A 23,981-nucleotide genomic window follows, 5' to 3' on the forward strand; every position below is an offset into this window, starting at 1 on the left:
TAAAGATTATAGAAACACTAGTTTCCATGGTGGCTAGGATTATTCAGCTGAGTGATAAACCCACATGGTAGCTGAATCATGAATAAACCCTCTGATTTCCGCTAATCATTGCTCATACACTTAGAGGCTGTCACTGTTGTTTTAAAGGGAATGTATATAAATGCTTATTTTAAAAAATCAGAACAGATAACCTTTATTGTCTTATGAACTCTCCAGAATACGTTGGTTAACCCCAGAAAGTTTGAGTCACCTGTGAAAAAGCTCCACTGTATACTCTAGTGTCTCCTTGTTCATCCTGCAGGTCTCAGCCCAGCCTCTTCTAAGTCATTCCCATCCTGCCCAGGTCTAGGTTCCGTACCTTTGTTTTATGCTCTCCCAGATCAGCCTGCACAGCTCCTATGACAACACATGTATCACTTATTGTAACTACCTATTTGTCTGTATATCCATCCCACCAGGCCAGAAGCTCCTTGGGGGAGAGATTGTGTCTTCTCACTCCATTCTGTTTTCAACCTGTAACACACAACACATCATTGATGCTTAAAATCCATTTTGTTTTAAAAAATAAAGTTACGGTAAAGTGTACATAATAGCTAAGAAAAAAACTAGCCAAGTGACTAGATTTGGTTCAAGTAACAAGAGGGTAAGAATACACTAAGTGCTGTTTATTTGTTACACTGGGTACTTTTTAGGAAGTTAGGCAAGATTAACTTGCATTAACAGAATAAAGTTGATAGTCATCACTATTTTTTGTTTTAGTTTCATTTTATTTATTCGAGAGAGACCCAAGACAGTGTGAGTGGGGAGGGGCAGAGAGAGGGAGAGAGAATCCCAAGCAGGCTCTGTGCTAATAGCACAGAGCCTGACACAGGGTTCGAACTCACGAAACCACGAGACCATGACCTGAGCCAAAACCAAGAGTCAGACACTTAAACAACTGAGCCACCTAGGCACCCCATCACTATTACTTTTCTGTTAGGCTTACCATTAGGTGCCTTGCAACAGCCCCATTAGATTTTATAGATGAAAATGAGACTCAAAAAGTTGAGAGAATGTGATTTGCCCAAGGATGCAACTTAAAAATTCATACTCAATCTGTCTGACTCAAAGCCTTGGTCTCTCTCGATAAAAAGAAGAAGCCAGGATGGGTGAAAAAGTATTCTTCAGTACTTACTGATATAATGTTCAGAATATAATTTTTTTATTTTGTTTGCTCTACTTGAAAAGAAAACAGTAGCCTCTGGAGAGAGAGATCTGAGAAAAACTGTTGGAGAGTTAAGGCACTGAAGATAATTTCCTTGGAGAGGTCTCTAGTCTGTGGCTACAGCTGTTGGAAGAAACGGCCAAGAGGGTAGAAGCAGTGGGGAACTAGATTTATGTGAAATATGATTATTTTCTAAGGAGAGATTTTTAAAAATAGAATGGCTTTTTCAAAATTCAAGCCCTGTTTGAATACTGGTATTACTGATGAAATTCTTGTAAGCATTTTATATTTCACGAGGAACATTCAACAAATTTGCAATTCAGCCACATTTCTGGGGTAGGTAGTAGAATTTTTCCTGCTTTTCAAATGACGATATGAAGAGATTTTGATTTGTTCAGATCCTCCTGCAGCATGTCCCTGGTAGATCCAAAAAGTGTCCGAAGTCTGCTGACTCAAGATTTCATGCTATTTCCACTTTAATAGGCAAGTGACCATGTATCATGCAAGCTATATAAGAAATACTCATATTTGGGGAAGAAAGACTGATTTTCAAGTTATTTTCTGACTTTGAAATTTTCTTATTTTCTGAAGATGAAAATTTGACCTCATTTGTTTGTTCACTACTTCTTTGAAGACTTTGCCCAATCCATTTCCCAAATAAATGTTTGTCTTTAAACTTTGTTTTTTCCCTTATTATCTAAGTAGTTTCTAGAAAAGCTTGTTCTTCTCTTTTTTGTATTCCAGTCTTTTGCAGTTTCATACCTGATTACTTAACAGCCCCTTCTACTGCATCTTTAGGAAGCTGGAAAATCCTAGTGAGCCAGTTTCCCCTTTTCATTACTTCCTCCCTCAACTGCCCTTCCTCTAATTTAATTTTCCTATTGAGAACACAAAAATCTTTGCTCTTTTATTGTGACATTTGTGACTGTGGTATCTGGTTTATTTTTTTCACTTACATTGTTTCCAATGAGTAGAAGTATAACCTACCTTTAACCATAAATTACCAGCCTGATGATAGTCTCTACCTTACCACTGATGCCATCTTCAAGTTTTTGGTACCTTTCTTGCCCCTTTGACCATATTCCTCTCACTTATAAGGTCTCCCGTATCTCCGTGTGGTTTTCATCGTTATTTTCACTCATATTTGTTTCTTTAATCACTGGGTTCTTCCTTGTTAGCCGTATCCACTGTTACCCTTCTGAAGCCACAAAGTGTATCCAACAGAATTCCACTCACTGTTAATGACTTCATTGTTAAACTCTTCTCCCCAATTCTTTGGTATCTTGATTAATGGATTACAAATTGTGTCCCATGGAGTATATGGTTCTGTAGTGATCCTTCATGGCTCCAAAAGACAAAAACACAACTCAGCTGTGCTTGAATTAATTCCCAGAGCTCAAGGTTTGTTTTTCCTTTGTCTTTCTGTATTCTTTCCAGCTACCTGTTCCCCCTACCTCATCTACATTGGTTTGCACTTCTCCCACATCTGAATTAGTTTCTCCTCTGCTCCCAGGGTGTTGTCATCTTGAATACTAAAGTCATTTTGCTTTATAGTCCTTTGTTTAAAGCCAGTGAAAGCCCCTTTTATTCACAATCCTATTCCCTAAGTTCAAGACAGGGCCTTTTCCTTGGTAGGAGCTCAATAAACATTTAATAAATTGAATTCCATTGACATTCAACCCATAACCATTTCCAGAGCTTTCCACCTTCTTATCTTGCCTCCTCCCCTCCTCTACTTTAATCTGTTAGATGAATTAAACATCATTCTTCTCATAACAGCTCTCCCTTGGTTATTTTCCTATTGTTTATAGGCTAAAGTCCACTTGGCATTCATTTCAAGACCCACACATTAGTCTCTCTACCATTGCATCCTTACTTTTCACTGTTGCCTTAATATAAACCTTTTATTCCATTCATACTGTCTATTAACTGTTCCTGAAATTTTTATTTCCATTCTTTTGTTCTTGTTATTTCTCCACCTGGAATGCCTTTACTGTCCTTCTTTTCTTAGTTGATGCTAATTCTACCTGACCTTCAAGAAGTCTTCCCTAATCATTCTAATATTTGTACTTTTAGTAAATAAGTATATGTTATTTGGTACTTTATTACATACTGATCCATGACCCTTATTTTATGGTTGTTTTGGGACATTATTAGATTTTATATGTATGTGTATTTTATCTCCCTTGTTAAATTGCCAATAATTATTAAGTGAGACCAGCAGTCAAAAATAAACTTTCTACTTTGGAATCCGCAATCAGTTTTCTGTTTGGATTTGAATTGTTCATTCTTTGGGTTTTTGAGATTGCACATCAATAAAGAAGGCGAACTGAATTTCTTAAACTGTTGTGTGTTTTGCAAAAAGAAGAAGAAGAAAAAGGAAAATTGCTCCCAGAAAAATTGTAAAGATAGATAAAGATCGCTAATACATTAATATTTTTTATTGTAAGATGTAATGTGTCAGATGGTGAAAAGTAAAGCAGGGAAGTTGCAATTTTCTTTATTTTTTACTTTTAAATGTTTTATTTATTTTTGAGAGGGAGTGCTCACGTGTGAGTGCCGGGGGGATAGAGGATCTGAAGTGGGCTCTGCACTCACAGCAGAGAGCCAGATGTGTGGGGCTCAAACTCACCAACTGTGAGAGAGCTGAAGTCAGACAGCCAATTGACTGAGCCACCCAGGAGTCCCTATTTCTTGCAATTTTAAAAAGATAGGCAGAGAAGCCCCTCAGAGAAGGTGAAATTTGAGTAAAGACCTGAAGGAAATATAGGAGTGGTTATCTAGGAGAAGAGTACTCCAGCCAGGAGGACAACATGTGCAAAGACCCTGGGGCAGAATGTATGTATGTGTATATGTATATGTATTTATATGTAAGCATATATGTATATATATTTATAGTTTGTATATATTATATACAGAATGATTAAGGGGAAGAGTAGTTGGAAAGATCACAGTGGCAATGGCAGAGAGGACAAGATATTGTAGGACTAGGTAAGCCATTGGAAAGACTTCACATTGTTTATTACACTCCTTGGTATTTTCTATGGAGTACTTTGCATAGGAATATGTAATTTTGAATTTTAATAATAACTGTAGACCATCCAAGAATGAGGTACTTTTAGGCAAATTTTAAGAACTTTATATTTTCTCTGAAGAAGTGGTAATAACTCAAGAATACCGATGATGAGAGTTAACTTAGTTCTTTTGTTTTATGGTTTGTAATTAATACCGATGATGAGAGTTAACTTAGTTCTTTTGTTTTATGGTTTGTAATTAAAACTTTTTTTCTTTAACCATAGGTAAATTAACATGATGGATTTCTCCAAGCTACCCAAAATACTTGATGAAGATAAAGAAAGCACATTTGGTTATGTGCATGGGGTCTCAGGACCTGGTAAGTAATATGTAATAATCTCAATAGTAAAGATTCCTAACTTCAATTAATGTCTTTTCAGGGCATTTTAGGTAAAATACGCAAGTTTCTGTTCACTCACAGAAGTTCTATTTGCCCCTAAAAGATTTCATAGTTGCTATAAGACTGAGGTAATACCTCCATCATAAGAGCTTCTTTAGCATTCATTACCTTTTTTTTTTTTTCAATCAAGTTTATTATTTATTTTGAGAGAAAGCATGTGTGCAGGTGAGTGGGGGAGGAGCAGAGAGAGGGGAATAGAAAGGGAGTGAGAGAATCCCAAGAAGGGTACAGAGCCTGATGTGGGGCTTGATCTCATGAACCATGAGATCATGACCTGAGCTGAAATCAACAGTTGGACACTTAACTGACTGATTCACCCAGGCACCCCTTTTGCATTCATTATCTTAAGTTGATAATTATTGGGCACTAATTTGTGATATCCTATTTATTATGTATGTGTGTAATTGGTGTTCAGAGTTTTAGATATGTCTTAATTTTTTGTTAAATGTGAGGTGAAATAAGACTATATAATATAAAATTTATTGCTTTTAGTATGTAATACTTTGCAGATAATAGGCATTCAGTCAATATATGTTAATGTGGTTTGAACGTCAGTAATTTTTTTCAGAGCATTTCTCAACAATATCAACCTTGGCTCTTTGAATATATAAATGCTTCTGGATGTTTATTTTACATTTTCACATAACTAGGTATCTGTGGGAAGGAAGTTTTATGACATGAGAATAATAGAAAGCAGTTAAAAACTTTGTTTTATTCTGCCAAAACTTGGGGTACTGCATTTTAAATAATATATCGCATTCTAGTTTTTATTCATTTTACTCCAACTACAAAATATGATTCATAGTTTCCATGGTAAAAGCCACTCATTGATTTATAATCCTTAGTGCCATGGATACTTATTTTTCCTTATGTCTCTCTTTTTTTTTTTTTTTTTAATTTTTATTTGAGAGAGTATGTGTACACAAGCAGGGGAGAGGGGAGAGTATGTGTACACAAGCAGGGGAGAGAGAGGGAGAGGGAGACGGAGATGGAGAATCTTAAGCAGGCCCCATGTTTAGCACGGAGCCCAGTGCAGGGCTTGATCTCATGACCCTGGCATTATGACCTAAGCCAAAATCAAGAGTCACTTAACTGACTGAGCCACCCAGGTACCGCTCCTTATGTCTTTTTATAAACCTCATGCTATAGTCTTTTTGTTCTAATCACAGTGGAGGTAATGACCCTTTTCTGGTGTTTATGCAAATGAGGTCAGTAAGTCACAGTGTTTATTTCTCCCTAAGAAGTTTCTATAGCTTAGAACTTGGTGTTTGAGCTTGAACTCATTGGCAAAAACACATTTCAGTGTTGTCAGTTTCTTTTGCCTTTCCAAGTAACAGTTTTCCCCTTGATGATCAGAAGGGTCTTTAGGAAAGGCAGGCTATATTCAAGAACTTTTAGGGAAAAGGCAAAAAAGAATACCATCAAAAGAGTTTAGGTAAAAATATTTGTCTGAACCTTGTAGTAAACTGCTCCTAGAACCTATTTCTAATTCTTAAGTACTTAATAAAATGATAGAAAAATGGCATACTTTTGGGTTTATGAAATATGATTTAAAATTTTAGTTATCTCTGACATTTCAGTGCATCTTAACTCTTATATAGTAGGTATAGAGGTAAATATTTATGAAATTAACAAATCTTCATTGTTCTAACACAAGTTAATTAAATATTAATACTTTAATAGTTTCCCCCTGGATATTAGTACATGGTTCTAATTAATTGTATCAGGAGGCTAAATACATCAAAAATAGAGTTATTCTGGGTTGCCTAGGTGGCTCAGTCCATTAAGCATCTGACTTCAGCTCAGGTCATGATCTCATGGTTCGTGAGTTTGAGCCCTGCATTGGGCTCTACACTGACTGTGCCCTGACAGTGCAGAGCCTGCTTCAGATTCTCTGCCTCTCCCCCACTTGTGTGCATGCATGTGCACATGCTCGCTCTCTCCCGCAAAAATAAATAAACGTTAAAATAAATAAGTAAATAAAACTATGGGGCGCCTGGGTGGCTCAGTCAGTTGAGCGTCCGACTTCGGCTCAGGTCATGATCTCGCAGTCTGTGAGTTCGAGCCCCGCGTCGGGCTCTGAGCTTACGGCTCAGAGCCTGGAGCCTGCTTCGGATTCTGTGTCTCCCTCTCTCTCTGCCCCTCCCCTGCTCATGCTCTGTCTCTCTCTCTCATAAATAAACGTTAAAAAAAATAAATAAATAAATAAATAAAAATAAAGTTATTGCTACACAGATCTGAAAATGTACAACTTTCCCCACCTACCAGAAAAGTAACTTTTACTTACTAGACAATGTGATCTAAAATAGTAAGTATAAATTCTGGTTCAGTATTTATAAGAAATAGGAATTCTTGGGGCACCTGGGTGGCTGTCAGTTAAGCATCTAACTTCAGCTCAGGTCACAATCTCACAGTGAGTTCGAGCCCCGCATCAGGCTCTGTACTGACAGCTCACAGCCTGGAGCCTGCCTCAGATTCTGTGTCTCCCTCTCTCTGCCCCTCTCCTGCTCATGCTTTGTCTCTGTCTTTCAAAAACAAATAAGCAGTAAAAATAGATTTTAAGAAATAGGAATTCTTAATCAGGACTTCACTTAGTGGTAATGACTAATTATAAACATCCTTATGAAAGACAATTTTTTTTTTCTAGATTTTATTTTTTAGGTAATCTGTACACCTAACATATGGGGCTCAAACTCACAGCCCCGAGATTAGGAATTACATGCTCTACTGATTGAGCCATTCAGGCACCCCTGAAAAAAATTTTTCGGATGCATATGTGAGTTTTTCTAGGTAGAGCTGTTATTAGTTTATCAAAGAGGTCCTTGTCTCAGAAGAGTTTTAAGAGCCACTAATGTGAAGCGTTAGAAATGAAAGTAAAGATGTTGTTTTAAATATTATTTCTCAAAGGAATAAACAACACAGTTTTGTTTCTCAAAACAACACAGCAAACTGATACTTGTGTGGCATTCTGCCGTGCAGCTCTTGTTCCAATTTTAGTTTAAACATTTTTTTTTCTTATTCCCAAATCCATCATTCCATGTATTATAGCAACCGGCATGATCAAAGTGTGTCTCGATGCTGCTAGGTTTGCCAAAGAGAACTTTGGACTTTTTGAAAATAATTTTCATCTGTATTATGTAAATGAACAAGCTTTAGCCTAACACATACATTTTGTTTACCTCTCTATCGGATGCTAAAAATGCATAGTTTTGTGAAACTGTATGTATGTTTCATAGTGGGTGTTTTCTTTTTCTTATGAGTATGTAAGAGAGGTGTATATTTGGGTTAACCGGATATTTTAATTATCTGTAACTATTCGCAGGATCTTAAGTTTTCAAAACACTCATTTGTTCTTTTCAGTGGTTACAGCCTGTGACATGGCAGGTGCAGCCATGTATGAGCTGGTGAGAGTGGGCCACAGTGAGTTGGTTGGAGAGATTATCCGACTGGAGGGTGACATGGCTACTATCCAGGTGTATGAAGAAACCTGTATCCTTTTTGGTTCAATTTCTTGCCACTTTCTACAAGTCAGAATTTAGGGATTTATAGCAAAGGTGGAAGTAGCAACAACCAATGATATCAGACGCATGAAATGCTGGTGTTATAAAGAAACCTGATCTTTACAGGAATTTTGAGGAAAGGTACTAGGAATTAATGATCTTATTTTAAGAAATTAATATTATCTTCTGAACGTTCATTGCTCTTTGTATTTTGGTAGTTCACAAACTTTAGGGGAAACCAATTAGAATTTTTCTTAAGAGTGACACATATTGTAGAAGAAAGCATAAACAGAATTAACAATATCAATTTATATGGTTAAAATTCTCCAGTCATGATTTCTGTTTAAAATAGTGAATTCATAAATAAATCAGTCACTACTGTCTGCCTGTATTCTAATAAATAATGCTAGATGACATGTTACATTATGGTTTTAGCACTAGGAAATCTTTACTTCTTGTTTGGTTATCATAATTTTGGCTTTTAGGCATAGTATTTATTTTCAGTTTTCTATGAAAAAGAGATAATGTGTTAAACTTTGTGAAGAGAAACTACTTTTTTTTCAACTTAATTTATGTGTTTTACTTAAATTGACTCTTAAGGGTAGTAGTAATTCTCCTTATTTATTATTATTATTTTTGTTTAAGTACAGTTGACATACAATATTATATTAGTTTCAGGTGTATAACATAGGGATTTGACAATTATATACTTTATGAAATGCTCACCATTATAAGTATAGCTACCATCTACCAAAGTTATTACAATATTATTAACTATATTCCTCATGCTATACCTTTTTATCCCTATGACCAATTTGTTTTATAACTGGAAGTTTGTACCTCTGATCTCCTTCACCTGTTTTACCCATCCACTCAACCCTCACCCCTCTAGCAAACACCAGTTCTCTGTATTTATGAATCTGTCTCTGTTTTTGTTTGTTCATTTGTTTAATTTTTTAGATTCCACATATACATGAAATTATATGGTATTTGTTTTTCTCTATTTTTCTCTGAATTATTTCATGTAGCATAATACCTTCTAGGTCCACCCATATTGTCGCAAATGGCAAGATTTCATGCTTACTTATGGCTGAGTAATACTCTCTTGTGTAATATACACATATGCATATATGTTACAGTGTTTTATGTATATATACACACAGGTATGCTGCATCATCTTTATCCATTAAATCTATCAGTAGACACTTAGGTTGCTTCCATATTTGGCTGTTGTAAATAATGTTGCAAGAAATATAGGGGCATTAGTTTTTTGACTATTTTACTAAGATTTATTTGGTACAACTTTTTTGTCATACTAAAATACATTTTTTCAGGTAATTTGTCTCTGTGTGTGTGTACTGGTGTGCTAAATCAAAACAAAATCATCTGGAAATTTAAATAAAATTAGAAGTCTTTGTAGCTATGAAATCATGACTAATCAAAAAAGACTTTTTTAAAAGACTTTTTCTATTGTTAGCTTTATCTTTTATTCAATCTTTTACGTGGTTTGAAGATTTAAGATAAAAACAAATGAAGGTGTATACAGTGACAACCCTCTTCACCATTGTCATCCTGTATTTGGCCAATTTTCAAAACACATGCATGTGTGCAGCCATTTTTATTAATTCCTTTTATTGTATACCCTTCGAGGTTGTTAATTGCATATATGAACCAATATAAATATGTTACCTTTCTTCCCTTTTTTCCCCAGAAGACAGCATACTATATGCACTGTTCTGTACCCTACTTTTTTTTATGCAAGATGGATAGGTATGTGAAAAGTATAGGAAAATGTTAGTGGTAGGATCTAACTGGTAGATATGAGAGTTCACTGTAAAAGTCTGAACTTTGCTCTAGGTTTGAAAAGTTTCATAATGGAAATGAAAATATATTTTGGAGATCTTTCTAGAGCAATTCATAGAAGCTCCTATTCTTTTTTTACAGCTACATAGAATTCTATCATATGAATATATATAATTTATTGATCTCTTTAATGATAGAAGTTTTGGTTGTATCTAGTCTATATGTGTTGTAAACAGTGTTATAGTGTAACTATAGGATGAATTCACAGAAGTTGGATTCTTGGGTCAAGATTTATGCATTTAAATTTTTGATTTTGCTGAATTGCTGTCAATAAAAGTTGTACTGATTTTACTCTTGTCAACAAGTATGTGAGAGCAACGTGATTTCAGTGTGCTTACTTGCAGGTTGTATTCTTTTGCTTTCCAAAACCACTTCTTAATTCTTAAGATTTTAAGTTTTTGTGCCACGTACTAGTATCCTTTCTAGGGGATTGATATTCCTCAGTAGTATAGCTGAAATCATGTATTAAGGAGAGTTGGAACAATGTATTAACCATATATTGCTGCTGTTGTTAGCTCTGTGGTTCCCAGACTGTGCAGAAGGCATACTGGGCAGCTGCAGCAAACTCATGTGATGCCCCAGGATATTTAAAAGTTTTGAGGTTAACACGGGAGTATTAGACATGTTGTCAGACATCACGTGAACCAGTAGCTTCAGTTTAATAAACACTTTCATTATTCGGCCGCACTGTGTTCTTGTCAATGATGTCATATCTTTGGGAAGCTGAGCGTTTGGTGATTGCTAAGCTGAAAAGCAAGTATTGTACAAAAATGAATGTGGAACAGGTATTCAGTTTGATTCCAAGGTTTGAAAATGGTACAGTGCCCAGTAAGCACTTACATCCCATTTGTAAGAATTGATGTTGTTTAAAAATGAAATTAAAATATTTTTTTCTCTCAGTCTATATATTTTTCTCTCAGAGTGTCATTCAGTTATTAGGACATACATATTTATTAAGTTGTTTGGATAGAACTATTTAATAAGTGGAATTATTAGATACATCTTTTGTCACAGTGACCTGTGGCCTGAAAAAGTTAATGGAACACTAAGGATGTTATGAACTGAGAAAGTTTGAGAATTTCTGTTTTAGCTTCTTAAGTATCATTTCCTGTTCAACTGTGATACTTCCTTTTTATAGAGTCTCTAAACTTTCAGAGTGAGTTTTCCTCAACTACTGTTTCTAGCGGGTGTGTCTGTTGGAGATCCTGTACTCCGCACTGGTAAACCCCTCTCAGTAGAGCTTGGGCCTGGCATCATGGGAGCTATTTTTGATGGTATTCAGAGACCTTTGTCAGATATCAGCAGTCAGACCCAAAGTATCTACATTCCCCGAGGAGTAAATGTGTCTGCTCTTAGCAGAGATGTCAAATGGGATTTTACACCTTGCAAAAATCTGCGGGTATGTCTTTGAAACCAAGATTTCTAACATTGGTGAAAGAATGTGAAATGGATGTTTAGTGAACTATTTTGTACTCTTTAGTCTAATAAAAATAGACCACAGAAGTATAGTTTAATTTTTTCTTTAAATCTGCTAGAAGAATTATAGAATATGTTTTATTGATAAATGAAGCAAATGATTTAAGTAATAGCAGCAAGGATGAATCTGCCTGATATTTATTTGAATGTTAAACAGCTTGATGTTTATTTGAACATTAAACAGCCAGTACATTTGTTCTCTAGGTTGGTAGTCACATCACTGGTGGAGATATTTATGGAATTGTCAATGAGAACTCACTCATCAAACACAAAATCATGTTACCCCCGCGAAACAGAGGAACTGTAACTTACATTGCTCCACCTGGAAATTATGATACCTCAGTAAGTAGTATATACACTTTATCTCATAGTGTGGCCCTCCCTGATAGTCCCAAGAGTACCCATTTTAGTGTCCTAAATAGCCATAGAAATGATACTTAATGTGCGAGTTTTAATTAACTCCCATAATTTTTTTTTATCATGATGATTTAATACCCTTATGTATTGCAAAATGATTACCACATAGGGTTAGTTAACATTTCCATCAAAGCACTTTACCTACTTAACCTTTGTGTGTGTGCAGTGAGAACATTTAAGATCTACTCTTTAGCAACTTCCAAGTATATAGTACTATACTGTTATGTACAGTCATCATGTTGTACATTGGATCCCCTTATTCATTTTTTTTTTCAAGTTTTTATTTAAATTCCCATTAGTTAAAATAACAGTATAATGTTAGTTTCAGGTGTAGAGTGTAGTGATGCATTACTAACACCCAGTGCTCATCACAATAAGTGCCCTCCTTAATACCCATCATCCATTTATAACACCTCCTCCTGCCCACCTCCCCTCCAGTAAACCTCAGTTTGTTGTCTATAGTTAAGTGTCTGTTTTCTGGTTTGCCTCTCTTTATTCCCCCCCCCCCCACTGTGTTCATCTGTTTTTTGTTTTTTTTTCTTAAATTCCACATATAAGTGAAATCATATGGTATTTGTCTTTGAGTGATTTGTTTTCACTTTTAGCATAATACTCTGTAGCTCCATCCACATCATTGCAAATGGCAAGAGTTTGTTTTTTATGGCTGAGTAGTATTCCACTGGGTGGGTGTGTGTGTGTTTTAGCTTCTTGCTAGGACACACACACCACATCTTCTTTATCCATTCATCAGTTGATGAACACTTGGGCTCTTTTCATAATTTGGCTATTGTTAATAATGCTGCTATAAACATTGGGGTGCATGTGTCCCTTTGAATCAGTATTTTTGTATCCTTTGGGTAAATACCTAGTAATGCAATTGCTAGATCATAGGGTAGGTCTATTTTTAGACCTTTGGAACCTCCACTCTGTTTTCCACAGTGGTCGCACCAGTTTGCATTCCCACCAAGAGTGTAAGAGGGTTCCCCTTTCTCTACATTCTTGCCAACACCTGTTGTTTCCTGTATATAACTGCCATCATTATTTTTTATAAAGATTTTATTTTTGAACTTGGGCTTGGGAATACAAAAAGCAGAACATAGTTATTTTTTGTTTTTTTTTTTTAAGGGAAAGCAATATCTAATATAACATTTTTCCTCCTTCTTAATTTATGCTCGTCTTAAAGCCCTGATTCTTTAGGCATAGAGTAGTCTTTGATTTTAACTGTTAATCTGTATTTGCATAATTAATTGTGTAATGGATTATATGAATTCTAACTCTGGGTAGGTTGTTTAAAACTTAGTCCTTTAATGTTATCGCTAGTCAGTAAAATACAGTAGGCTTATAATAGTCTTTGTGGGTATGAAGATAACTTTATTAAGAAGACTATTGTAACAAATAATCTGTTCCAGATAAAATGTGAGTGAAAACAATTTTCTAGTCATTTGTCAAGAGTAAGTCTTTGCTGTACAAAATATAGAGAACAAAATATTTAGGTTGGGATTCTGGGCAATCAGCTAGCCTTACCAGCTTAAAGACTCACACACATGGAAGGAACACTCTGAGGTAGACAGTTCAAATTCATGGAGTAACAAAATTATAGATTGCTATAAGTCTGTGGACATTGGGATTATTTGTGAGTAGTTGAAACCATCTCAGTGTTCATAAATGTTAGAGTATTACTCATTATCTTTTTGCTTTTGTAAATATTTAAAAATATTTTACTTTATTAGATATTTTAGGGTTCTTAATAAGTATTTTTTATTAAATCGGTATAAGAGCACTATAATAAAGTAAACAAAGGAAAGAGTAATACGAAAACTTTCATTTCTCCCTCAGTCCCAAGCGTATCTTCTGTATCTTTTTAAGACCTGTCCCTGTGCATATCCATATCATTTTTTAAACTATTCCTCTATGATTTGAAATAGGTCTTTCTCAACTCCTATTTTTTTAAGCATTAAAACTAATAAATGCACCTGGTTAAAAAAAATTAGAACTGTATATAAAGATTTGCAGGGCACCTGGGTGGCTCAGTCAGTTGATCGTCCACCTCTTGGTTTTGGCTCAGGTCATGATCTCACAGTTCATGGGATTGAGCCCTGCGTTGGGCTCTGTGCTGACAGCATGGAACCTGCTTGGTATATTCTCCCTCCCTCTCTCTCTGCCTCTTCCCTGCTCACACACATTCTCTCTGAAAATAAATAAACATATATATAAAAAAAGATTGGCAATAAGAAATATAAATCTCCTCCACTTCCACATACTAGCTTTCTACCCCCAAGAGGAATTTGGGGTTACTTTGATGTTAGAGGAAGAAATGTTCATAAATTTGACTGTACTTAACATCCTACTGTATTTCTATAGGATGTTGTCTTGGAACTTGAATTTGAAGGTATAAAGGAAAAGTTTAGCATGGTCCAAGTGTGGCCTGTACGTCAAGTTCGGCCTGTCACTGAGAAGCTGCCAGCTAATCATCCCTTGTTGACTGGCCAGAGGGTCCTTGATGCCCTTTTTCCGTAAGTTTGAGCTATGTCCTGTGGTTTTTCCTCAGAGGATTATATGTGGTTATTGTTTCCCTGCCTTATAGATATCTTATGTGCTAATGCTATAATAAATTTTATCTAGAGAAATAATAGTAAATTAGTTAAAAATGTTCATATATTGCCAATGTTTATTATGGAGTGAAATCATTGACACAGTTGCAAAAAGAGCATTACTTCTAACGCTTTCTGAAAAAATAAAATTTCCAGAAAATCTGTACCCAAACAATATAGCTATCTTTATTTAGCTGTCCTGGAATTAGTAGACTGGTGTCACTATAAATATGGTTTCTAAAATCAACTGGGCTCTCTGTGCTGCCCAGGAATCTTTCTTAATTTATAGTCTGCTCTTTGCCATTTTCTTCATCAGCTGCTTAAAAACCTCAAACCTCTTGTCTTTGAATCTCAGACTTTACCATACTCTGCTTTACTTTCAACAAAAAGACTTCATCATTTATTTCACAGAAAAGACAGAAGCTGTGATACAGTAACTCCTTCAACTTCTGAATCACGAACCCACATACGTCCCACTTAAACCCTTCAAACCTACCCTCTGAGTTGTTCTCACTATTTCTCACAAGATCTTCGATCCTGTGACTTATTAGTCAGCACCTCCTGTTTCCATATCCTTCAGGAACCAGCTTAAGCTTAATAGTCTGTCACTCTTATGGATACTGGCCAATAGACTATATTTTCTTGTTCCTTTGTTTTCTGTCACACTCACCCAGCAAAATCCCAACTGAATCTGTCCAGCCACCTCCTGCTCCCAAGTCTACACACAGGCTGCTGAGAAATTCAGTTAATCAGTGCAAGGTGGAATCTCACTGCTGGGTCCCGAATCCTACTGCATTTCTCTCTTTTGCCATTCTCCTGCTCTCCTCAGCAGCTGTTTCAGACCTCTGCACCTGCCTCAGGTCCTGGGCTCTACTCTTCCTTCTTCATTAGCAGCAAATGATCATACTAGAGCCTTCACATGTGAAACTCCTTCCATTCGTCCCCTCTCATCTTTCCTCTTTCTGGAGCTTATCCTACCTCATGTCTCCTCAGGGACCTCCCTCTGTAGGTTATCTTCCTTTTATTTCCCATTTCATGAAAAAATGTCTACCTTCTATCATTTTCTCCTTTCTGTCTTCCACTACTTGTCTCCTCATCTTCACAGCCAGACTCCTTGAAAAAATAAATTAGCCATCTCCACTTTTCCCACTGTAATTCACAGTGCCTACCCAGCTGGCTTGCCCACAGTTGAAACTACTGTCACTAACATTCTCACTCACTACCATACTGATAATTCAATAAATAAGTTTTAGTATTTCCTTAATTTCTATGACTTTGAATGTTGAATGTTGCTACTGATTCCTTCCTCCTTGAAATACCCTGTTTTTGTTCTTCCTGTTAGCTTCTATACACAAGTCCTTATTCTCCACTGCAAGTTCCTTCTCCTTTAATTTTGATATTTCTTAGAATTTTTCCCTTTCTGGGGCCCCTTACCCTATGTGGATAACTTTGTCCACTCTAATGACTTAAATCTTCCTCTACATATGATGACTTCCAAATCTGTATCTTCCCCCAGATTTTGTGTGAGTTCCAGACTCACATTTCACTTCTGATCATGCCTCTCCTTTTGAACATCTAATGGGTACTTCTAAGTCAATATGTTCATAGCTAAAATCATCCTCTTAATCACCACTCCCTTCCTTGAAACTTGTTCATCTTTTTTTGTTCCTGTTTCAACGGCTATCATTATCCATCCAGTGAATGCTGAATCTAAAATCTATGATTTCTCTCAAGGATCATTCTTACCTGCTCACATCTAATTATTGAAGAAGTGCTTTTATTCTCTTACCCAGGTATTTTTTATCTACATCTTTCATCCCTACTCCATGATTTTAATTAAGGATCTTACCCTCGTTCCTACCATAATCACATTTAATTAGACTTCTCCTTAGTCTTGCCTTCTTTCTAAAGGATTGTCCATATTACATAATGACACATCTAAAACACATAACTGGTCCTATACTGTTTTGCTTGAAACCCCAAAATGCTTTTTATTGCTCTTAAATCCTCCTGCGGCGCCTGGGTGGCTCAGTCGGTTGAGTATCCAACTTCAGCTCAGGTCATGATTTCACAGTTCGTGGGTTTGAGCCCCATGTTGGGCTCTGTGATGACGGCTCAGGCCTGGAGCCTGCTTCAGATTCTGTGTCCCCCTCTCTCTCTGTCCCTCCCCCACTCATGCTCTTTCTCTCAAAAATAAATAAATATTAAAAAAATATATACTCCTTAACTCCTTATAAAACCATCTGGTCTGTGATCTGGCTATTGCTTACTTTCCAGTATCATGTCAGCCACTTGACGGCCCAGCTTCCTTATGCATCATCTTCCAGGCATCCTGAAGGACTTTTAGTTCCTCAAGCAGTGCTCCCTCTTGCCCCTGGACCTTTGGATATACTATTTCCTCTGCTTAGAATGTTATTTCCCTTTGTCTGGCTAATTTCTGTTTCCTTTCAGGTCCTTCCCTTCAGAAGGATTTCCTGACCCTACTCCAATCCAGTGTCAGACTTTGCACCCCTTCCTGTGTTTTCCCCTAGCACCTCGGATGTTCTCTTGATAGCATGTTTCACATTGAATTGCTGAACTTCCAAACTGGGACACACCCAGCCCTGCCTCCCCATCCAAGTTAAAAGTGATTTGAGAGAGGTATACATGCCTCTCGTGTATGGACATGCCCTCGTGGTTTATCAGAGTCACTGAAAGGTTTGAAGGAGAGGGACATCTGGGTGGCTCAGTCAGTTGAGCATCCAACTTCATCTCAGATCATGATCTCACAGTTTGTGAGTTCAAGCCCCACATCGGGCTCACTGCTGTCAGCCTGTCAGCACAGAGCCCACTTCAGATTCTCTGTCCCCTTCTATCTGCCCCTCTTCCACCTGTGCTGTCCCCCCAAAATAAATAAGTATTAAAAGAAAAAAAAAGGTTTGAAGAAGAAAAAAAAATGTTTAATGTGTATTAGTTTAATTTTGAAGAAGTCTGTCATTATTATTAAGGTCATAATGTTTCTGTGAATTTTATAATAAGACAGTATTGCAAAGAAATTTCCCTTAGCATTAAATTTCATTTCTCCTGCCCACACCCTCCTGCTCTACATGCACACTTGGCGTGTGAACACACACACAGACACATACCACACCATTCACTTTGCCCTGCCCTTAAGGATATTTCACTCTCTCTTGCCACTTCTTAGGAAAAGTTTGAATGTAGCTGCTAAATGGCACTATAACCACCAGCTGACTTTGGTTTACACCGCTGGAATGTGAGCTCTGCGTACAGAAACATGGCTATCTTATTTGCTGGTGTCTCTCCAGCCATTTCAAACAGTTTTTAGTGCCTAGGAAGTACTTTATAAATAGTTATTCAGTGTATAAAAGGGGATTGACATAACACCTTAACAAAATTCTTTGTTCATTAACCTTTATAGCAAGATATGATTTTCTTAGGTCTTATTTTTTGCCTCAAGACAACTTAGAAAAGTTGTTTAAATTTTTCTTTTAGCTCTAATTCCTATATTGTGCTTACATGAACTAATTTATATAAACATTCCAAGTATCATTAGTACTGTTTTATTTTCATATTCCTTTTCCCCAGGTACTTTATGGCATGTACCCTCCCAATCTAGCTATTAAAGGTGGTAGAGATGGTTAATGACAATAAAAAACATACACTGTTACAGGTACCAGCTGTGGAAGCAATTACTGTATCTGTATATCTATCTTTGTGTATATATAGATACAGATGAAAATATTTCAAAGTGCTTTGTTTCTTCAACTTGTTTTTCTGTGTCACTTACCTACTTTATTTGTTAGTAGTAATTAGCAAGTGTAGTAATCCACACTTTGTTTTCTCCGCTCAGATGTGTACAGGGAGGAACTACTGCAATCCCGGGGGCTTTCGGCTGTGGAAAGACAGTGATATCGCAGTCTCTATCCAAGTATTCCAATAGTGATGTGATCATCTATGTAGGATGTGGTGAACGAGGAAATGAGATGTCTGAAGTCCTCCGGGACTTCCCAGAGGTCTGTACATACAAAGCTTCAAATATTATTTTAGAGAAAATACCACTAACCAACTTCCTTTGGCAATTAAAAAAGCTTTGTCTTGGACCTAGAGCAATGCTCTGATTTGTCAAGGATCTCTTAAAGAATTTTCTGATTATATTTGTGATTCAATTTGTATATTCCAGGAAGGGAATTTGAATTTTTCAAATACTTTAAAGTTTCTGTTTGTGGTCTGATGGTTTTCAGTTTTTGGGAGAAAGATAAAATAGACAAAATATTTGTAGACGGGAACTTTATATTGGCTTTATATGATCTACTAGGTTGCTAAAGTAATATTCCTTTTTCCATAAAATAATGGATTTCATTTATGCAGTGGAAATAAAGCCTATCTTCTTTCCAGCACAGTGGGGCAGGGGGGAGAGGTTGGAGTGATGAGAAATATTACTTTGGGAAAACTGATTATAAGAGGGATTAAATATGGGTAAGTTGTAAAAGCGGGGACTAAAATGTTCTGTTTGGAAATGGGAGGGTCATAATCGATTGTTTGCTTCTAGCTCACGATGGAAGTCGATGGTAAGGTGGAATCAATTATGAAGAGGACAGCTTTGGTAGCCAATACCTCCAATATGCCTGTTGCTGCTAGAGAAGCTTCTATTTATACTGGTGAGTATATGAATTGAAATAAAAGCAGTGTACATCTGTTCTTAAGTTTAAAGCTAGCACCAAACCTTTTCTTTTTCCAAAGAACTTTCCTTTCATTCTAAAATACTTTGTGTGTACAACCATATTCCTAGCTTTTAAAAAATGCTGCACAGGGGCGCCTGGGTGGCTCAGTCGGTTAGGCGTCCGACTTCAGCTCAGGTTACGATCTCGCGGTCCGTGATTTCGAGCCCCACATCAGGTTCTGGGCTGATGGCTCAGAGCCTGGAGCCTGCTTCCGTTTCTGTGTCTCCCTCTCCCTCTGCCCCTCCCCCGTTCATGCTCTGTCTCTCTCTGTCTCAAAAATAAATAAACGTTAAAAAAAAAAAATTAAAAAAAATGCTGCACAAAAATGAATAAATCAATAAATAAAAATAAAAAATGCTTTATGTACATATGAGGATATGTCAGTATATTTCTAGAATTGTCTCAATCTTGTTAATAACCAGAAAACGATGTTATCTTCTACTACCATTTTTTTTTTCATTACATGTTTTACCATTGTTCTAAATTCCAAATAAATCTGTATGTCTGTAACTTTAATGATGACCTTTGGATTAGTATATTTTGATGGCTGGATATAAAAGATAAGAAAATCAGTGCACTTATGTGTTACCTCCCATATTTGCTCCCACTTCTATCCCCGCTTTTTGGTACTTTTATTTCTACATTTTCAGATTTATGATATTCACATTCTATGTGTAACCATGCATACAATATTCGTATTAGCCTTAAACCTAGAGTAAAATGGAGTCAGTCCCCACAGGCACTCTTTTGGCTATAATTTCTCCATTTATTTTGTGGTTGGCTAACATCTGACTTTTGAAAGTTTCCTCAAGAAAGTCTCAGGGAAACTACATTCTATGAATTCTTATTTCTTCATAAGTTTGTTTTTTTCTACTGCCTTTAAATTTTCTGTTTTGTTTGTTTTTTTTTTTTTAATGTTTATTTTTGAGAGAGAGAGAGAAAGAGTGTGAGCAGGGGAGGGGCAGAGAGAGAGGGAGACACAGAATCTGAAGCAGGCTCTAGACTTCGAGCTGTCAGCACAGAGCCCAGCATGGGACTCGAACTCACAAGCCATGAGATCATGACCTGAGCCTGAGTCACATGTTTAACTGACTGAGCCACGCAGGCACACCTGTTTTTGTTTTTGTTTTTGTTTTTGTTTTTTTAAGGAATCTCTACCCCCAGCATGGGGCTCAAACTCATGACTCTGAGATCAAGAGTCGCATGCCCTTCCGACTAAGCCAGCCAGGCACCCCAATACTGCCTTTAAATTTTAATAGTAGTTTGGTTGAGTATAAAATATTTTGGATCAATGTTTGTTTCCTTGAGAACTTTTATTGTAGCATTAAATACAAGGGAGGGATCTGAAGCCAACCTGCTTTTTTTTCCTTTTATGGAAGATTTTTTTTTTTTTTTCCCAAAGGAATTTCTCCTTCAATTTAAAGTTTTATAACTTTTGGGCACCTGGGTGGCTCAGTCAATTAAGCGTCTGACTTCTGCTTAGGTCATGATCCCACAGTTCTTTTGTTCAAACCCCGCATCAGGCTCTGTACTGACAGCTCAGAGCCTGGAGCCTGCTTTGGATTCTGTGTCTCCCTCTCTCTCTGCCTCTCCCCCAATCATGTACTGTCTCTTTCTGTCTCTCAAAAATAAGTAAACATTAAAAATTTAAAAAAATAATAAAGTTTTACAACTTTATTAAGATATATGCCAATATTGATAGTTTTGATAAATTTTTCCTGAGGCGTAGTTACTTTTTCAGCTTATGAACGTGTCTTTCATTTTGGAAAATTTTCAAGAATTGTTTCCCAAACTTTTCTCTTCTGCTATGGTTATCTTCTTCAAACTAGACATATTGGATCTCCTTTATCTGTTTACCTTATATATCTTATCCTTTCTAATCCTTTTTATTTAGCCTTTTGTTCATTTGCTCACAGGATATTCAGTGGTTATTCTTTGCTTTGCTGCTAATGAAACGTTCATTTCTGTAATGGCTTTATTTTTTCTTCCAGCTCTTTGTTGAGCTCTGCTGGCTCATGAAACCTCTTTTCTGACCTTACTGTATATTCCTTGAGATTTTATTGTGTGGTAGGACGCGTTATTAACAGTTTCTTTCATTAATTTATCGTGGTCACAGTTTTCACCTGTTCCTTGGCAGGTTCTTTGGCCATCATTGTATTTGCTCTTCTGTCCTTTTTCTTCTTGTATTTTGTGTAGTTCCCATACTGATATGTATTGTTACTATTACTCATCTCTGCAGGAGATGGGAAGGGAGACAGGATTGCTTCATGGCAATCTGTGGAGTTTGTTATGGCATGGAGTTGTGTGAGTTACTTTGATCTTCTCCTGCCAACAGAAATCTACTGCCACAAGGTCACTTACAGTGCATTCTTTCTCTTCTACCCTGCCTCACCCACTTTTTCCTCACTGTAAAAGAGTGCCTACCTGCATTTTGTTTGTCCCCATCACCCTACTTCTCCTTGATGCCATACTGGATCCAAGGAACTCCTGCCAGTACCCAGTATCCTTTGTGCAGTATTCCAAACAAAGGATTCTTGGCTTTGCCCCAGTTTTACAAAAGCATAATCTGAGATGTTCAGCTTCAGGTGAATTCTTGGGGTCTTCCCACATCCTTGTTTGGGTTTTACCTCATTTAGGTGGCTTTCCTCATTATTTTGTTGTGTAGCTAAACATGTCCCCTAGTTTTTGGTAATAGAGTTTGTGTTTTTTATACTTCTTGTTCTCCTTGTTTGGTGATTACTTTTATGAGAAGGGAAAAGGGATATATTCACCTATTATTTTAAGACAAGAAGTCTACCTACTTCTTCTAAATGGCTGCACAGTATCCCTTCTGTATGGCTGTATCATAATCTATTTTACCAGCATCCTTCTGGTAGACACATAAATTATTGACAGGTTTTGTTTTTTGTTTTTTGTTTTTGTTTTGGGTTTTGTTTTGTTTTGTTGGTTTTTTTTTCTTTTTTTTTGCTATCACAAACCTTGATTCACTGAAACATCCTTGTGTATGTTTTTTACAGTTTCTTTTCATGTTTTGTGCATGTGTTTCTTTGTACATTTTTATAAGGTAAGTTTATAAAAGTAAAATTGCTAAGCATACAACTGTTAATGTGGATCTTAGATATTGATAGCTCTTCAAAAAGGATATGAGTGAACAAGAGTTCTGTTTCCCGACATCTTCACCAGTGCTATGTTTTGTAATGCTTCCTAATGATAATTGTCAAACACACAGTGAACGCTGATGTATTCAGCACCTAGATTTAACAATTTACTATCCCTGCTTTATAGATACGTATTCAGTCTGTGCTCTGTCTCTCTCTCTCAAAAATAAAAAGACATTAAACAAAAAAAAAAGGCAGGGAGGCGCCTGGGTGGCTCAGTTGGTTGAGCATCCGACTTCAGCTGTGATCACGATCTCTTGGTTCACATGTTTGAGCCCTGCATCACGCTCTGTGCTGACAGCTCAGAGCCTGGAGCCTGTTTCAGATTCTGTGTCTCCACCTCTCTCTGCCCCTCCCCTGCTCACACTCTGTCTCTCTCTCTCTCTCAAAAATAAATTTTAAAAAACATTTAAAAATTTTTAAAATAAAGATACCGATTCAGTCTGTATTTCTTTCAGCTAACATCTTTCCTATCTGTATTAACTAATTGAAAGCTGCATTCTGTCCATTTTCCTTTTGGATAGGAGTTATTTTTCATACTGATTTATAAAAGCTCTTTGAAATTAGTCTTTTATCTGTCATGAGTTGGCCAGTGTTTTCCCAGTTTGTTCATTTTTTTATTTTGTCTGAGGTTTTTTTTTTTTTTTTTAACTAGTAGGCACTGAAAACTCTTTGAAGTTTACTCATATGTATCTGTTTCTTCCACCAAGTCTCCCTAATACATTATCACAGAATATTACCACAGAGGCTTAAAGTGCAGCTATGTATGCTCATATAAGTGAGGATCTGATCCTATCATCAGATTGAAATATGTGATAACTATTTTTTTTAAGCCTTTTTAAATGTTTATTTATTTATTTTTGAGAAAGTGCAAGCCGGGGAGAGGCAGAAAGAGAGGGAGAGAAAGGATCCCAAGCATGCTCCACACAGTGTTCAGGGCTCTATCTCATAACGCCTGAGATCATAATCTGAGCCAAAATCAAGAGTTGGTCACTTAAGCAACTGAGTCACCCAGGCACCCCTTTTTTTAAAACTTAATAATGAGAAGCAATATTTTTTTTAAAGACTTTGTTCATGGAATCATTTTTTTAGAAGCCTCAGATATCGATTTCTTATTCTGAAAGTACAATATGATAAATAGTAAAGCGCTGAATTTTCGAGCACTATTTTGTTTTACTTATATAAGACTTTTTCTTTACTGGTAAAATAAAGGAATCAGGGCATTAGATTTTGAGACTATTATGATTTAGTAAAGGCGTTTATACATATCATTTCATCTGATATACACAAGTAGGTAGAACAAGAGTTATTCCATTTTAACAGATTAGGAAATCACACTGGGAAATGAAGTTAGTTGTGGAGATTAATCAGAGAACAGGAGCTAGAACCCAGGACTTCTTTCTGTCTATTAGCTTCTTCTAAATGGTTTACTCTAGGGGCGCCTGGGTGGCGCAGTCGGTTAAGCGTCCGACTTCAGCCAGGTCACGATCTCGCGGTCCGTGAGTTCGAGCCCCACGTCAGGCTCTGGGCTGGTGGCTCAGAGCCTGGAGCCTGTTTCCGATTCTGTGTCTCCCTC

The 23,981-nt window shown here is 36.6% G+C and overlaps 1 protein-coding gene and 1 long non-coding RNA gene across 4 annotated transcripts in view; one reads left to right on the plus strand and one right to left on the minus strand.

Annotated features, from left to right (window-relative positions):
• The window catches only part of ATP6V1A (ATPase H+ transporting V1 subunit A), a 66,258-nt gene that overhangs the window by 24,986 nt on the left and 17,291 nt on the right, over positions 1-23,981 (plus strand). For all 3 annotated transcript variants that reach the window (XM_023260146.2, XM_006936055.5, XM_006936054.5), the window contains 7 exons: positions 4,504-4,598; positions 8,040-8,168; positions 11,227-11,441; positions 11,723-11,860; positions 14,297-14,448; positions 18,377-18,539; positions 19,076-19,184. In XM_023260146.2, the coding sequence (XP_023115914.1) occupies positions 4,514-4,598; positions 8,040-8,168; positions 11,227-11,441; positions 11,723-11,860; positions 14,297-14,448; positions 18,377-18,539; positions 19,076-19,184 (991 nt within the window). In that variant the 5' untranslated portion in view covers positions 4,504-4,513. The remainder of the gene's footprint in view (positions 1-4,503; positions 4,599-8,039; positions 8,169-11,226; positions 11,442-11,722; positions 11,861-14,296; positions 14,449-18,376; positions 18,540-19,075; positions 19,185-23,981) is intronic.
• Positions 421-18,420, minus strand: LOC109503450. Its single transcript, XR_002162424.2, has 2 exons — positions 18,314-18,420; positions 421-513 (listed from the first exon to the last, which is right to left on the minus strand). It is a non-coding gene; the product is annotated as an uncharacterized LOC109503450 (long non-coding RNA).

The sequence above is a fragment of the Felis catus genome, chromosome C2 (genome assembly GCF_018350175.1).
Source record: "Felis catus isolate Fca126 chromosome C2, F.catus_Fca126_mat1.0, whole genome shotgun sequence".
In the NCBI taxonomy this organism is placed as follows: Eukaryota; Metazoa; Chordata; class Mammalia; order Carnivora; family Felidae; genus Felis; species Felis catus.